Source organism: Lithobates pipiens, unplaced genomic scaffold, assembly GCF_037356315.1.
Source record: "Lithobates pipiens isolate NorthernLeopardFrog02 unplaced genomic scaffold, aLitPip1_a1.2 Scaffold_8, whole genome shotgun sequence".
Lineage (NCBI taxonomy): Eukaryota > Metazoa > Chordata > Amphibia > Anura > Ranidae > Lithobates > Lithobates pipiens.
The window spans coordinates 162,905,401-162,923,369 of record NW_027507903.1 but is presented as its reverse complement, the minus strand read 5'-3'; the positions used below and the strand labels follow the sequence as shown (position 1 = coordinate 162,923,369).

At 40.5% G+C, this 17,969-nt stretch overlaps 1 protein-coding gene across 2 annotated transcripts in view; it reads right to left on the bottom strand.

The window, feature by feature from the left end:
* The window catches only part of SEMA3D (semaphorin 3D), a 286,248-nt gene that overhangs the window by 34,241 nt on the left and 234,038 nt on the right, over window positions 1-17,969 (bottom strand). For both annotated transcript variants that reach the window (XM_077472409.1, XM_077472408.1), the window contains one exon: window positions 1,294-1,516. In XM_077472409.1, coding sequence (XP_077328535.1) covers window positions 1,294-1,516 — 223 coding nt within the window. The remainder of the gene's footprint in view (window positions 1-1,293; window positions 1,517-17,969) is intronic.

Genomic DNA, 17,969 nt, shown 5'->3' with positions numbered 1-17,969 from the left:
GTCAAAAATGTCCGATATGTCCGCCACAATGTCGCAGTCACAATAAAAATCGCTGATCGCCGCCATTACTAGTAAAAAAAATAAAAATAAAAAATTATTAATAAAAATGCCATAAAACTATCCCTATTTTGTAAACGCCATAACTTTTGCGCAAACCAATCAATAATCACTTATTGCGATTTTTTTGTACCAAAAATATGAAGAATAATACGTATCGGCCTAAACTGAGGGAAAAAATGTTTTTTTTATATATTTTTGGGGGATATTTATTATAACAAAAAGTAAAAAAGAATGCGTTTTTTTCAAAATTGTCGCTCTATTTTTGTTTATAGCGCAAAAAATAAAAACCGCAGGGGTGATCAAATACCACCAAAAAAAAGCTCAATTTGTGGGAAAAAAAAGGACGTAAATTTTGTTTGGGAGCCACGTGCACGACCGCGCAATTGTCAGTTAAAGCAACGCAGTGCCGAATCGCAAAAAGTGGTCTGGTCTTTGACCAGCAAAATGGTCCGGTCTGTAAGTGGTTAAATAATAATAATAATAAATGTCCTTATCTGCATTTTTGTTCCAGGTCAATGACTCAAAATGACTGAAACCAGAAAGTCAGAATAACAGCCAGGCACCAAGAATTTTTTGAATAAAACATAAGCAATAAAATCTTTCACGTTTCTCTCAGAAACGATTTAGGCCTCTTGCATACTGCTGCCAAAATAGAGTGTTTTCAGGCATACGGGCATTTTTTTACTAATCCAAATGCAGCCTATTGTTTCATCGTGCCTGCACACACAGCGCGTAAACATGCGCTGCATATAGATGAGTAAAAAAGTGAAAATACAAATAAGAAAGATAATACTGCGCTAATCTGTGAAAAAATAACCAAAAAGTTGCTACATACGAATGTGACAAATATTCATATAAAGATAATTGGTGAAAATGTAGCGCTAATAACACAAACCATATGTTCATGTCATAAATTGAGTAAAAAAGTGTAATCTGAGTTTCTAGTCAGTATTTTACTTGCGTATGCACATGTGCATGTAAATACGCACAAATGGATAGAAAATGATAATTTGAAGAGGTTCAATTTTTTTTTTTTACTCGTGAATACGTGCAAATTAAAGGCCTGAAATTTCAGCCAGAAAATCTGATGTTCAAACATCAGTAAGCATCCAGTCCAGTGATGTCCAATGTGCATGGTCCTGTGTGCAAGTACCTTGAGGAAAATGCTTTAAAATCATATTAATTTCTTGAAATTAATAATAATATAATAAAAATAAAAGTAACAGTAGTCACCTGTCCCAATAAACATTACATCATACTGGCCATCCTCTGCTACCACATGATCCACAGCAATCTGTGTTAATTTGTAATCCATGTTGAGTCTTGTGAACACAGGTCTTCCATGAAGGGGATACACAGACTTGTACATTAGAGGATGGTTCTTTACAAAGCTAATGACATCATCTGGAAAATCTTTGGTAGATTTAATCGATGCGTCAAAGGTTTTGCTAGGACACTGGAATTAAAGGAAACATTGAGTATTAAATAAGATGAATGTTAAAATAAAATATTTTAGAGACTGTATATATTTTACCAACAAAACCAGATGTAGTCAATTATGCTGAGTGTATTGCATATTGTTAGAAACGAATAGCTGTAGTCAAACACAAACATACGAGTAGTGAATTTTCAAAGCTATGCTGCCCTCTAGTGTTAAAAAAGGATATTACTAATTCACTGATTCAAAACAGTCTGAAACGTAGCATAATAAAACTAGAAACTGAATAGCCCTTTATTGTACCTTGATCTATTCGCACACTGCTATATAACTGAATTGTAAAGTAACCATTAACATTTTTGTTGTTATTATATTTACACAAACTGCTGAGGTTTAAGTGGAACACCAGCAAATGATCCAAATATATACTTGAAATGCACTGCATGTGTTTTAGACTTTACCAGTGAAAGGGTTTGCAATTGTATTTAGTCACTCTTGATATTTACACACTTTCTGCACAACTTTTTTATTTATTTTTATAATTTTAAGTTACATAGTCTACTGTTATTAGTGGTAAAGCAGGACATATAAAATGGTTTGTTTGTATCAAACAGTACAATCTGTAACAGTGTAGCAAAAGTACTATTCCCTAATGTATAATGTATGCAAAATATTTCTCAAAAGGGGACTCATTCACTCTTTTCTTATGCAAACATTCGTTTTTTTCTAGGACATTTGGTTTTATGATTGTCATTGTTATCTGATCAAAATTGTTATAGTAAATATTGTCATAGGTATATAATTATTATGGTCTTATTAATTGTGTCTGACTTGTATTTATGAATCTTAGCCTTTTATACCAAGACCCTCAAATAATACTCTCTTCACTCAACATGGTTTCCTTGCATGATAGATAATACTATTGCCTATTTGCAGTGACAGCCTTTTTTTGACAAAAAAGAAAATACAAAAAAAAAAATCTTAAAATGATAAAGCCTTCTGATCATAAACAGAAAGCTGCTATTTTCAGCTGAAATCTCCATCTGATACGAAAGCTCATAAACAATAGTGGTACATTTAGTCCATACATAGGGCCATATTTAATGATATTATGTACATCTTAACAATGTTGTCCCCTTTGTAAAGACAGTGGCTTAGTGGTTAGCAAACCAGCAGTAAGATCAGAGATTACCATGACACTTTCCCTGTACTTGCATTTGCATTCGTTTTCTCCCTCGCTCCCAAGACATGCTGGTAGGTCAGTTAGCATTCGTCTAAATTGGCCCTAGTATGTATGTATATGCATGTGAGATAGAGGTATTGGAATGTAAAGTCCTTGAGGGCAGGGACAGATGTGAATGTACAATATATGGAAATTGTCAGTGCTATATAAAAACCCGTAATAAATAAAGACCCCTTTTTCATACTGCCTGATGTGTATACAAAGAAGTAACAATGGAGTCTAATGGTATCATAAGCAGATTTCCATCTTAAACCTAACTAGCCTAAGCCCTTGTACACACGGTCGGACATTCTGACAACCAAATCCGTTGGATTTTGTCCGACGGATTTTGTTCGAAACTGTTGCATATACACGGTCGGACAAGGTGTCGGAAAATCTGATTGTACATGATGACGTTATATCGTTACGACGGGACTACGTTCAGGCTAGTAGCCAATAGCTTTGGTGTAGGAATTTGATCTGAGCATGCATGGCACTTTGTCTGTCGGAGTAGGCTACACATGATCGGAGTATGTCCGATCGGAGCATTTTGCCAGAAAATTTTACCGGCAAGTTGGAAAAGTTGGTCTGTCGGATATTCCAATGGAAACAGTCCGCTGGAGACCACACACAGTCGGAATATCCGACAAAGCGGTCCGATAGGACACATTCCGTCGGAATCTCTGACCGTGTGTACAAGGGCTTAAAGATGTGTAAATAATATCCATATACTTACCTATTTTCCAGGTATTTTCCTGTTCCAGTCCAGTCACATGATCTCCCCTGTGTTGGCCAGGAGTGGCTACAGGGGAGAGGCGAGAACCCTCAACAAATGCTGGTACTGCCTAAACTGGTGATGCCACCCATAGGCTGCTATGGCCCATTTGTTGTCAGCCTTGCAGCTATTGCTGGCTGACACAGGGGAACTGGATCGTGCGAGCGTGCTGAAAATAGGTAAAGTATATGCATCTTCTTTACATAGGATAGTCAATATAGGTGGGGGAAGGGAGCATTTTTAAGACTAGCTAAGTTTAAGTTAGAATTCCACTTTAATAAAAAGAGGAGATAGTTGTACGGTTGTCATATATTGCCAGAACTACAAAGATTTCTAGGACTCTGGACATCTCTTGCATAGTGCATGTTCCCTATGGCAGTGCCCAGCTTACAATGCCTTTTGTTTGACAATAGCATGCTCATTAGCTCTACAAATGGGCAGTACTGAATAACACAATTTGACCCATCATAGTTTTCAATAGGCTTTGCCACCAAGCTTGCCAACCTTAAACTAAATTTGCAAAACCATTTGTAACTGAACCTGGACATTAGTTCAACATTAATGTTTATGTCTTATTAGGATAGGACTGAATATTCCATATAAATGTACCATGGGAACGCCTAACACAACAGCCACATTCCAGTTACAAATATCCTTTACACTGGAACTGATACTGAATTATACAGTTTGAGGGGAAAAAAACTGCTCTAAGCTACTTGAATAGTTTAAGACATGCTACAGAGTTTATGGAAACTTGGTTTATTTGGCAATAGTCTTAGAGCAATACATTAACAGTTATTCTGCTGTCTGTAGTTTCCACCCAGAATGTATGCGTCATACAGTAATTTACGTAATCTAAGTAGCTGTTTAGGGAGTTCCATAAGAAAAATGTCCATATTGTCACAGGGGTCACTCTAATATAAATGAGTACAGCAAAGCATTTTTTTAAACTCAAACAATTATTTTCATAAGTACTAACTCAAGGAATAAACAGATTTTGAAGAGTAGACAAATCCAAATCCCAGTGTTTGATACACATCTCTTTAGAGATGCATTTTTTTTATTTTGCAATAAATACTTACTGCAAAATATTTTCATGTTTATTTTGACCCTTCGTATTTGTTACCACTTATAAAAACTCTTATGCTAGAATTAATATCTACAAATAAATACAATAATTCTCTTGTAAATACTCTCTACAAGAGAAACGGTATTTGAAATCTAAGTCTAAATACACCAACTTCTGGCAAGCCATTTTTGGAAAGATAATCAAGAAATGTGGACAAAGTTGGAATAAAGGCAATAATGATCACACAACCATACTAGAAAATAGTTATATAAAATACCATCTGACTTAAAGTGGAGTTCCACCTAAAAACGGAACTTCCGCTTTAAGCTTTAAGCATTTCTTTGGGGAAGGGGGAGTGGGGGCTTCGTTAGGAGGGGGACTTCCTGTCCCACGACTCCTCCTTTCGCCTTAGACAGCCCCTCCCTCTAGGCGCTCTCCTGGGACACATCACAGATCCCAGGAGATCACCTATCCACTTAGGAAGAAAAACGTGACTCACACATGCACCGTGTGTGCCCGGCCGTGAAGCCAAAAGTTGTCACGGCTGGGTGCCCAGAGTGGCAATGGAGGCGCCGGCGTATAGGAGGGGGAGAGGAGCGACACCCCATTCAGCCGCATTGCTTGACCGTGGAACAGGTAAGTATCTGTTTATTAAAAGTAAGCAACTACACTTTTTGTAGCTGCTTACTTTTAATAAGCCTGGAACTCCACCTTAATAATAGTGCTCACCCAGGCACACACTGAGTTTAATGTAGTAAAGTAAATGTTCATATGGCAAAGTAAATGATAGTGAAAAAGATGAAGCTGTCATTACTTTGAAAACCCACATTGAAAACATTTTATGTTGTAGCATGTGATGTGATATGCAAAGTAAACACACATTTACCTTATTTACTAACATTCCCTTTGCTAGGTGAACAGCTTCTACTCCTTTAATATTCCAACCCAATATTATAATAGCAACCTTCATTTCTCTGAACTCCACTCACCTCACAGGGCAACCTGTGTTAAAGTATACTGTATGTAAACCCTTAGACCCCTTTCACACCACACTGCCCATTGCGTCGGCGGTAAAACGCCGCTATTTTTAGGAGCGTTTTACCGCCGGATTTGCAGTGCATTTCAGGCGCTAACGGGGCACTTTTACCCCCGCTAGCGGCCGCAAAAGGGTTAAAACCGCCGGCAATATGCCGCAATAGCACCGTTTTGCCGGCGGTATTACAGCGCTGCCCCATTGATTTCAATGGGGAGCAGCGGTGGAGGAGCGGTAAACATACCGCTCCTTCACCGCTCCAAAGAAGCTGCTGGCAGGACTTTTTTCTGACGTCCTGCCAGTCCACTGCTGTAGTGTGAAAGCCCCTAGGGCTTTCACACTACATACAATGGTGCAGCTTCTTTAGGGCGGATTGCAGCCGATATTTCTAACGCTATAGCGCCTGCAAAACGCCCTGGTGTGAAAGGGGTCTTATTTTAAGGCCTCGTTCACACCATCTGCAGAGACCTGCATTTTTCTGAACTGGAAAAAACACAGGTCTCAGCAAGACTCACAGAAAACATTTGTTTTCTTCGTCTCTTATTCACACCAAAATGCTGATGTGATGTGCAGTGTGGAGCTGTTCGGATGTGTGCAGCATATCTGCAGTTTTCCTCACAGTTTTTCACATAAACTCAGGGAAACTGACAGAACCGCTCTGCACTCCATGTAACAGACAGCAAAGAGGACAGTAGAGTGATGCCCTGTGTCCGGACCGCTATGACTACTGATTCCGAGCTGTGATAGTGGAACAGACAGTGTTAACAATGATTTTGGGAAACTGATGGTGAGGCACTAATGGCGGGGCACTGATGGTGAGCTAATGATGGTGGGGTACTAATTATGAGGCATTGATGGTGGGGCACTCCTGGTGGGGTACTGAGTGTGAAGCACTGATTATGGGGCAGTGATTGTGTGGCACTGATGGCAGGGCACTGATGAAGAAGACACTGATGGTGGGTCACCAATGAGGGGTGCACTGCTGATGGGGACAGATGAGGGGGCTCTGATGGGAGGGAAACTGATGTGGGGTCACTGATAAAAGGGATTCTGATGGGTCACTGACGATGGACGCAGGGAGCAGGAAACTAATAGGGGGTCAGATGGAAGGGCTCTGATGTGGACTATAATACACAGGGCTCTGCTGGGCAATATGATGTAAAGGGGGGCTCTGATGGGGACTATGACATAAAGGGAGGCTCTGATGGAGAATATGATGTAAAGGGGGGCTCTGTTGGGGACTATGACATAAAGGGAGGCTCTGATGGAGAATATGATGTAAAGGGGGCTCTGATGGTGACTATGATGTAAAGTGGAACTCTGATGGTGACTACAATGTGAAGGGGAACTCTAATAGGGACTATAATGCAGAGGGGACTCTGCTGGGGACTATGATGTAAAGGGGCTCTGATGAGGATTATAATCCACAGGTGACTCTGATAGGAACAATTATATAAAGGGGACTCTGCTGGGGACTATGATGTAAGGGGGCTCTGATGAGGATTATATTCCACAGGTGACTCTGATAGGGACAGTTATATAAAGGGGAATCCGATGGGGACTATGATGTAAAGGAGGCTCTAATGAGGATTATAATCCACAGGTGACTCTGATAGGGACTATTATATAAAGGGGACTCTTCTGGGGACTATGATGTAAAGGGGGCTCTGATGAGGATTATAATCCACAGGTGACTCTGATAGGGACTATTACATAAAGGGGACTCCAATAGGGACTATGATGTAAAGGGATGCACTGATTAGTGACTGTGATTTAAAAGAAGACTCTGATATGGGCTATAATGTAAAAGGAGGTTCTGTAATAATAATAGCAATAAACTGTCTAAACGACCCTCTTGTCTCACCACAAATGGGAAGGGAAGAGATGACACAGGATTGTGTGTCTGTAAGTGAAATCTGTGCATTTCCCCATCAGTTTTCTGCATATATGGCGTATTGAGGCCTCAAACATTGGAACTACATTTAAATGTCCCTCATAATCAACATAACGTTAATTTATATTTGTGGGACCAAATGTCACACGCTTTATACATTTTGTTTTTGCCTTACAGTACTGAGGGTTAATTACATAGGTAAGACTTAACACCAGTCTGGCCACGCCATGACTGATGTTCTGCCTAGTCATGTGAACGGTGAGGTGCACATGACAGGCGAGAACCAGGCTTGGTTGGATGTTTGGGTATGGCCCTTGCGGAGCCAATCAGCGGGAGTTCCGGACCCGCTGAGGAGTCTTGGAGGGGGTACTTAAGCAGGTGTGGGTCACGTGTTCGGGATCCGGAGTTGTTTGAGAGACCCGTGTGGTCTGTTCTGGTTCCAGGACCGGAGTAGCCCCATGAGGGGTCCCGGTCGTGGGATGTTTGACATCTCGCAGCATGTTCCTGTCAGTGGCCTCTTTTAGACCCGACTGGTCTGGGGTAGGGATCCGTCTGTTCCCAAGTCTCGGAACCTGCTGGTCCGAGGCGCTGCAACTAAGGGAGGATTCAAAGTGTCCGTGTGTGCTCTCGGCTTGGAGGGACACCGCAGCTCGTGCAAGAGACCGGGGGAGGACTCTTCGGAGGAGGGCCGTCAAGTGGCATCCTGAGAAGTGCCTGGTTACTGAGCTGGGAAGGACATTGACGAGTCCACACTTTTCCAGTACCTCAAAGGAAGCGGGAAACGTTCCAGGTACAGTTGGAAAAAGGTTCCTGTTTATCTTCGGTTGATTGTTCAAGTTTAAGTCAATGTGTTGACTGCCATGACCTCTGGCTAGAGGTCTGTTCAGCTTTGAAGTACCCTGCTGCCAGTGGCTACTCTCTGATTGGAAATAGAGACTTTGTTAAATCTGCAGTTCAAGGTACCTGAGTTCTTCACCCGTGCCCTCTGTTTCCAAAGAGACTGTGTGAATGTTCTACTGCAAAATAAAACCTTTTGAAAGGACTTTATCTGTGTCGGTGTACAAGTCGTTGGGTATCAACCCTGGGAACCCCTAGACGTGGAAGAGCAGGCCAGGAGAAGGTATTCGGTAAGCCCATTAAGTCAAGACCGCCCTGCAACAGGTTATGGCCGTTACATTTATGGACTTAGTTAATAAAGCACTAAATACCTGCCAATCCTCCTTGCTTCCTCTAGTTTGCTAACCACACTATCCACAAAATCATATCTGTGCTAGTGCCAGTAGTTTGGTGTTCATGTAGCCAACAGCTGCCTTAAAAATGCCCAGTGTGTATGAGGCCTTAATGGTTATTTACAAATGCCGGCCATCTTCCTATCCACAACTACTGCTGGTGGAAACTGGGGTACATAAAATGTAAAATATGTTAGCGCAAGCCTCTTCAAATACACAGCATCTAACACAAACAATACTATGATGGCATAGTAAAAAAAAATCAGATTTATGTTTCCAGGCTGTATGCATTTTCTATTTATGAATGGAACTTTTTACTTGAGTGGACATATGCCCAGATGTTTTGGTTTACCTCTAGCATTTTTCCTAATTAAGGTTTGTTTACATTGACTGTGTGTGGTTGCTCCAACACAGTTGATCATAAAGTTTCATAGAAGAAATGTCAGACTACAAAGACATGGAGCAGCAGCCATATTGGCACAAGACAAAAGCACAAACCTAAAAAGGAAATAGCATGTATTTCTAAAACAAAATGCCAAGCTTGAAGTGAAGTACTGTATATGGGCAGACTAGATTTTCCATCTGTCAGGTTTTGTCATTTTTTCCAGCTTGGTATATGAATAATTGGGTAGGAAATACATTCTATCAACATACTGTATGAAATTGCATGTGGATATACAGAGATAACATCCATGTTAGTCGTCTGAACAAATTTCAGAACACTTGCTTTACTGTGGGCAGGGGGATGATCTACTGACACTGGAAATATATGCTTCCCCACCAAGCAATCAGATCTTTCAATAGGCATCCTTAAAATGTTTCTGCATATGAGTAATGTATAGTTCTTTGTTTACCTGTTTTTTAAAATACATTGAAATTTTGCATTTTTATTCACTAGTAAAAATGCTAGCTAAAAAAAACATACTGATCAGACTACTTTACTACTCATACACAAGTGGATTTATTTTGGGATTACAATGTCTACCCATTTTTGTACCGACCCCTGAGTAATTAAAGCAGAACTAAACTCTCCTATCCATTACAGGCAAGGAAGCTGCCATTTTAAGCTGTGTTTCATCTGCAGCTGCCATGGTGCTGCAATATGATCAATTATGACACCAGCAACAGTAAAAGTCATCATTCTGGGTTTGCCTTGAAAGTAATGGTTTTGGGAAATAGATAAATCAATGGGTTTAGTTTAAATTTAAAGCGGGAGTAAACCCAGTTTCAAAAAACACTAACATTCCTGGCATGCCGGAAATGCTAACTTTCACATTGGTTGTGCTCTCAACCAAACTTTCAAACCATCCAATGTCTGGTTTCATAACTGATCACATGTGCAGCATTATGGCAGTTGAAGAATCATTAGAGGCCAAGATGGCAGCTTCCTTGACTGAAAGCGATAGAAAGGTTTACTTCCACTTTAAGGTGGCAAAGTAGCTTTTCCATTTGACGTGTCTGAAAATTAGTTTGACAAATGCACAACATGATTTTTCGCTTTTCTGTAGATAATTAATAACTTGATCAGTGAGACATCTTTCATCATGCTGGATTAACTATGGGGAATCTGCTAAAGACTATCCTTGCTTTAGAAAACACGGCTATCACTTACATGCACAGTGGTTAGCACTTCCACCTAGCAATACTAGGGTCATTGGTTCAAATCCCAACCATAAAACTACCTGGGTGCAATTTGCACAATCTCCCTGTGCCTGTGTGGATTTCCTCCCGATACTGCAGTTTCCTCCCATACTCCAAAACATGCTGATAGGCTAATTGGCTTCTGTCTAAATTGGCCCTAGTATATATGAGTGGGAGTTAGGGACCTTAGATTGTAAGCTCTTTGAGAGCAGGGACTGATGGGAATATATATATATATATATATATATATATATATATATATATATATATATATATATATGTATGTAAAGTGCTGGGTATATTGATGGTGCTAAATAAGTAACTGAAATAAATAAATAATATCTCTTACAATATTTAAATGAGTTGTAAAGGCAGAATGCATTAAGATAAAAAGCCTTCGGTATGTAGCAGCCTCCCAGCACACCCTAATACTTACCTGAGCCTCATTTCTATCCAGCGATGTCCACGAGTCCCTCGGCTGTCCGAGACTCTCCCTCTTGATTGGCTGAGACACAGGTAACCGGTTGTGAGCCACAAACAATTTTCGGGTTTTACAGCCAGTCACAAATGTAAACCAGCCCTAGAGCCCCCTATAAGGCTGATTTTACACTGATGTTTTGCGATTTACCTGCATCTTTGCTATAGACTTCTACTGCATCTTATGGGTGTGGTGCACTTTCAGAAAGCGTACCAAAAATGCAGGATATAGTAGAAATCTATAGCTCAGTGCAGCTTATCTGAAAGCCACAGTGTAAAAGCAGCCTAATAACCCTTTTCTTAAACTACTAATATGCCCATTGAAGAACTAGATGATGTTTAATAAACCAGCCTTTTTCTCTTCCAGCTTCTGCTGGAATTGCTAGGCTACTAGGAAGCACTACAGAGGGCATCAGTTAATGCGGCTCCTGCTCCCTCCACAACCACTTGCTTTCTCCACTGACGATGTTCTATCAAATAGTGCCTGCTGCCGAAAAGTTCCTGCGCATGCACAGTATGGAAGGGTACTCCAGCTGATTTCTCAATCAGCTGGCATGACGTCACCATGCTGCATGTGCACATCGTAGGAGGTATCTTTCGACGGTAGATACAATTTACCGGGCACAATTGAAATCTATGCAAACAGGGGAAGGAGACCGTAGGTGTCAGATTGTGCCTCAGTGTTGCGGGGACGGGTTTACAGTGTGCTGAAGGTCCGGTTTTGTGTGTGGTGCACGGCAGATTGTGGCTCTGCTGAATGGCAGGGTGGGCACAACCCACCCTGCAACCGTAATCTGCAACCTGCAGTCTGACAACTACGGTCTCCCTCCACTGTTTGCATAACTTTCAATTGTGCCTGTGAAATGATATCTCCCAACGAAGGATACCTCCTATGATGTGCACATGCGCCATAGTGAGGTCACACCAGCTGATCGGGAAATCAGCTGGATTGCCCTTCCATACGGTGCATGCGCAGGCACATTTCGACGACGGGCACTATGCAATAGAACACCAACTCCATGTTAATGCTGTGGGGTTGCGGGTTGGCAAAAGTCAAAATCGTGGGCTTGCCGGCCCGCCATCTTAGGACATGAAGTCGCGGGCTCCACAGGCCATGAGTTGGGCACAATAAAAGTAAAAGTGTTATAGTCCTCTCTTGACATCAAGGATATAAACAATTTGTGAAGAAAGTTGCAAGTTGAATATTCACCTATTCACCACCAATTAGATGAAGGCTCGCCAGAATGCTTGGACCCAAAAACACCAAAGGTAAGGGCATCAATGCAGGTGATCTCTGATATGAAAGTCAGGTGTTCCCCCGGATCTTCTGATGGCTCTCAAGGGTAGTGACCCCCAGGGTAGACACTCATGGAGTGGGGTGAATAGATTCTCCCATGCATTCATATATATATATATATATATATATATATATATATATATATATATATATATACATATATATATAAATAGGAAGGAGAACAAAATGCTACATAGTGTAATTCCATAAAAAAAAATATGAGGTACTGTATTTATTAAAAGTAGGAAAACTCACATTTAGGAAGATAAAACAATGCTTTGGTACATGTGTAAAGGCAGCAGTTTACACTTTTGGACTCACCACGCATAAGGTTTTATCTGTGGACATGTTTATTTAATTTTTATACATGAATTCATTATCACTATGGACTTTGGTTTTTTCACATATTCCTAACATTAGTTTTGACTTTCACATAGTTACATAGTTAGTAAGGTTGAATAAAGACACCAGTCCATCCAGTTCAACCTGAGTGAGTGTCTACAATTGTCCCTATGCCTATACATTGCACACTCACATCAGTCCTTACCCTCAAGGAGCCCACAATCCAAGGTCCCCATTCATATACTAGGGCCAATTTGGGACAGAAGCCAATTAACCTACCTTCATGTCTTTGGAGTGTGGGAGGAAACTGGAGTAACTGGAGGAAACCCACGCAGGCACAGGGAGAACATGCAAACTCCAGGCAGGTAGTGTCGTGGTTGGGATTCAAACCAGTGACCCTTTTTACTGCTAGTTGAGACTGATAATCACTACACCACTGTGCCACCCTAACATTTATGGTCTCAGTTTATTCAGAGATGTGTTTTTAACACTGCATGTTTATTTCACTTTACATGGGTTGGGCACCCCTTATCTAAAGTATTAACATGTTAACAGGATTAACAAGAAATAAAGCTTTACTGGACCTACTGTTTACCAACAATACAGACCTGATCACGAATGTGTAAATACAGGGCAATATAGGAAACAGCGATCACAGGTAATTTTGCTTCAGTATAAATGACACAAATAGCAAACATAAGGGGAACACAAAGACACTGAATTTCAAAAGAGACAACTTCCCTAAACTACGATCCTTGGTAGAAGGCGTACATTGGAATAAAATATTAGGAACAAAGAACACAGAGCAGAGATGGGTTTGCTTTAAGAGCATATTAAATAAGGGCATTTGCCAAATTTAAAAGAGCAAACAAAAGTCCATGATGGCTTAGCTCCAATGTAAAAATGCATATAAAAGCAAAGGAGAAGGCCTTCAAAAAATACAAGGTTAAGGGATCATTATCAGCATTAAGACTTTATAAGGACTGCAAAAAGAAATGTAAGGGTGCAATTCGGATGCTTAATGCCGCGTACACACGACCAGACTTCCTGACAGACTAGGTCAGACGGTATCAGTCCCTCGGACAATCCGATTGTGTGTGGGCTAATCCGATTGTTTTTCACATAAAAAAATCAGACGGACCTAAAAATAGAACATGTTTCAAATCTGTCCGACGGACTCAATTCCTATCGGGAAAAACGTTAGTCTGTATTCTGGTCCGACGAACCAAATACGACGCAAGGGAAGCTATTGGCTACTGGCTATTGAACTTCCTTTTTTAGTCTTGTCTTATGTCATCACGTTGAAAGTGTCCATTCGTGTGTGGGCAAGTCCATCAGTTCGGAAGATCCATCGGAACTTCGCTGAAAGTCCGTCGGGAAGACCGTCGGTCCTAGTCTGCCAGAAAGTCCAGTTGTGTGTACGTGGCATAAGACACATAGCGGAGGAAAGCACAAAAATCTCAAGAAATACTTTCAGTATGTAAACAGTAGGGGAGGACAGACCATATTGGCCCCATAAAGAATGACGAAGATCATCTGGTTACAAAAGATGGGGAGGTGGCGAAGGTATTGAATTTATTATTCTCCTCGGTCTTCAGGAGGGAATCGGGGGGCTTCAGTAACCAAAACTTCAGTGTTTATCCTCATGACACAGGAAGCAACTCCATAGTTAACAGAGAACAGAATTAAAAATGGACTTGGGAAACTTAACATTAATAAATCACTGGGATCAGATGGCTTGCACCTGAGGGTACTTAGGGAACTCAGTCAAATAAATGCCAGACCATTGTTTTCTCATTTTTACTGACTTTACTAACTTTCTATGAGGAGGTGAGTTGCCATCTAGATAAAGGAAGGCCCATAGACGTAGTGTATTTGGATTTTGCAAAAGCATTTGACACAGTTCCCCATTAACGTTTACTGTACAAAATAAGGTCCATTGGCATCGACCATAGGGTGAGCACATGGATTGAAACCTGGCTACACGGGCAAGTCCAGAGGGTGGTGATAAATGGGGAGTACTCGGAATGATTAGGGGTGGGAAGTGGGTTTCCCCAGGGTTCTGCACTGGGACCAATCCTATTTAATTTGTTCATAAATGACCTGAAGGATAGGGTAAACACTTCAATCTCTGTATTTGTGGACGATACTAAGCTAAGCAGAGCAAAAACTTCTCCGCAGGATGTGGAAACCATGCAAAAAATCTGAACAAGTTAATGGAGTGGGCAACTACATGGCAAATGAGGTTTAATGTAGAAAAATGTAAAATAATGCATTTGGGTGGCAAAAATATGAATGCAATCTATACACTGGGTGGAGAACCTCAGGGGGAATATAGGACGAAAAAGGGCCTGGGGGTCCTAGTAGATGATAGGCTCAGCAATGACATGCAATGCCAAGCTGCTGCTAACAAAACAAACAGACAAATGGCATGCATTAAAAAGGGAATCAACTCCAGAGATAAAACGATAATTCTCCCACTCTACAAGACTCTGGTGCGGCTGCACCTAGAGTATGCTGTCCAGTTCTGGGCAGCAGTCCTCAGGAAGGATGTACTGGAAATGGAGCGAGTACAAAGAAGGGCATCAAAGCTAATAAACGGTCTGGAGGATATTAGTTATGAGGAAAGGTTGTGAACACTGAACTTATTCTCTCTGGAGAAGAGACGCTTGAGAGGGGACATGATTTCAATTTACAAACACCTGACTGGTGACCCCACAATAGGGATTAAACTTTTTCATGAGAGGAAGTTTAACAAGACATGTGGGCACTCATTAAAATTAGAAGAAAAGAGGTTTAACCTAAACAACGTACAGGGTTCTTTACTGTAAGAGCGGCAAGGATGTGGAATTCCCTTCCACAGGCGGGGGTTTGAGCGGGGAGCATCAATAGTTTAAAAAAACTTTTAGATAAGCACCTGAACGACCACAACATACAGGGATATAGAATGTAATACTGACATATAATCACACACATAGGTTGGACTTGATGGTACTCGGGGATGAATTTCAATTCCTGATGCATGTGGGAGGAACACATTTGGCACCTAAAGAAAATCTTCCTGCCAGAATCACACAGAACATTTTCTTATTTTACTGGTCTTCACCTGCCTTGGAATATTGTAATACTGTGTAGCTCATATAAAGTGTTTCTACCAATGATAGAAATAAAAAATGTGTGGCCAAATTCTTTACATGAAATAGCTGCACCTTTGAACTGGCAGCCTATAGATACAGATCTGTTATACCTAATGGTAAATGCCAACCCATCTTCTCTAGCGCATTTTTCAATAGTGAACCAAAAATGCATGGATTTTTATATGTTGTGTGTATTCATATACTAAATCCAAATCTAAATAAAACAAACCATTTTCCAGAACTTATGTTCCATCCTCAGAATTAGTGTGATACTAATTTAAAAGATATTCTCAACTCTCCCTGACCGGAGCGCACCATAGAACACTTGTGTGCCAGGGTGGTGCAAAAAGAAAATACTGAAAATAAACTGACACTAATCTAACACCAACAGATTTTGTTTAAATGCTGGGATTAGGTCAAAACAAAAACGTAACAAGGTGAATACAAATGCTTATTGTAAAATAAACAAATCAGCACATCACAAGGTTCAATTCATATAAATAGCTCACAGTTTATCAATATAACAAATTGCTTTAGAAATTGTTTAGTTTGCCATTTCTTGAATATACTGCATTCAACCATATCAGCTTCCATTGTGAGTAAATCTGATTGATGATGTAATCACAATTACTGTGTACACAAATGAAATAACAAAATAAATGTATCTTTAAGAAACAGGACATAGCCTGTTTATCAAAAAGACAAATGGAAATGCATCAGTTAAAACCAAAGAATTCTTCACAATGTCTGATCGACTTGACGATAGTCAAAGAATTCTTTTTTGGTATGTGGATACAGCAAATTTTTTAAATGAAGCATTATTTTAGCAAGCAGACAAATGAATGGCTCCCAAGTCTCTGTTTGCTAAATGGAAACCTTAGGGCAACAGCTGAGTTTATTTATCAGTGATGCATTTTGTAACAATTACGTTCCGATACTGGCGTCTGTTTTTTATTTAAACAAGATATTTATCTTTTGTTTTACACTCTAATCCATTTCCATCTGTGAAAATGACAAAACATAGAGCTTTTTAAACAACTTTATGACAAAACCTGTAGCGTTTGAAAGTAATATTTTTTCTCTGGAGTGAATATTGCATTGTTTTAGTGTACACACCTGTGTATTTATATGATAACACAGAGAATGTCTTAGGCCAGTCATAGACCATTCAAATCTCAACTGGTTCAACAGGAACCAGCTGAGATTCGAACCATTAATGGGCAGGCTGAATGTACTAAGTTGATTGATCTATCAACTTGGGTACAACTGGCCTGCCAGATGTGCTTGCGATTTTTTCAAGCGGCTGCTATAGCCACTAGCAATAATCACTGTCTTCACCTGGCTCCGTGGCTTTCCTCGCCCCAGGAACATAATTGCTCAGCAGAAGGGATTCCCTTGTCAACACTGTCTGTGTTGATGGGGGAATCATGTGAATTTCTTGGCAGGAAAGACATTTGCATTGTCTATGGCTGGCCTTAGACAGAAAAGTAAACCTTTAATGGATTTATTAAAGACAAATAGACTGTGCAGTTTGCAAGTTCAGTTATCTCAGACCTTAGAAAATGATGGTAGGTTCTGCTGACTTCCATCATCCAGTCATGTATGAGCAGAAATGCAGTTTATTTCCCTTGCAAGTCATTGGGTATTCTTTGCAAAGTGAAGCTTCACCACATTTACTAAGCTCTGGAGCAATTGCACTTGCAAAAAAAAAACCTCACCCCATGGAGCTATTGGAAAACATCACAGTTTACACATTCCAGGCAAAAAAAATGCAATATTAGACCTGTATTACTGAATATTACATGTGCTCAGTACAGTATATGGATGGGGTTATGCATTCCTGCCCCGAACCACTGACCTGTAAGCCCTTGTACACATGGTCGGACATTCCGACGGAAAATGTCCAATCGGATCGTGTTGTCGGATAATCCGACCGTGTGTGGGCCCCATCGTACTGTTTCCGTCGGAATATCCGACCAACAAAATTTGAGAGCTGGGCTATAACATTTTCCGACAACATGATCCAATCGGACTTTGTCCGATCGTTTGTAGAGAATTCCGATCGGACAAAGTGCCACGCATGCTCAGATCAAATTCCTAGACCAAAGCTATTGGCTACTAGCCTGAACGTAGTCCCGTCATAACGAAATAAAGTCATCGCATTACGAACGACCGGATTTTCCGAAAAAACTTTGTCCGACCGTGTGTGCAACACCAGTTTCGGACTAAATGCGTCGGACAAAATCCGACGGATTTTGTTGTCTGAATGTCCAACCGTGTGTACAAGGGCTAAGATTTATTAACTGCTCGGAATTGATCGTGTAATCTCTCCACAGCACCCCATGATCACAAATA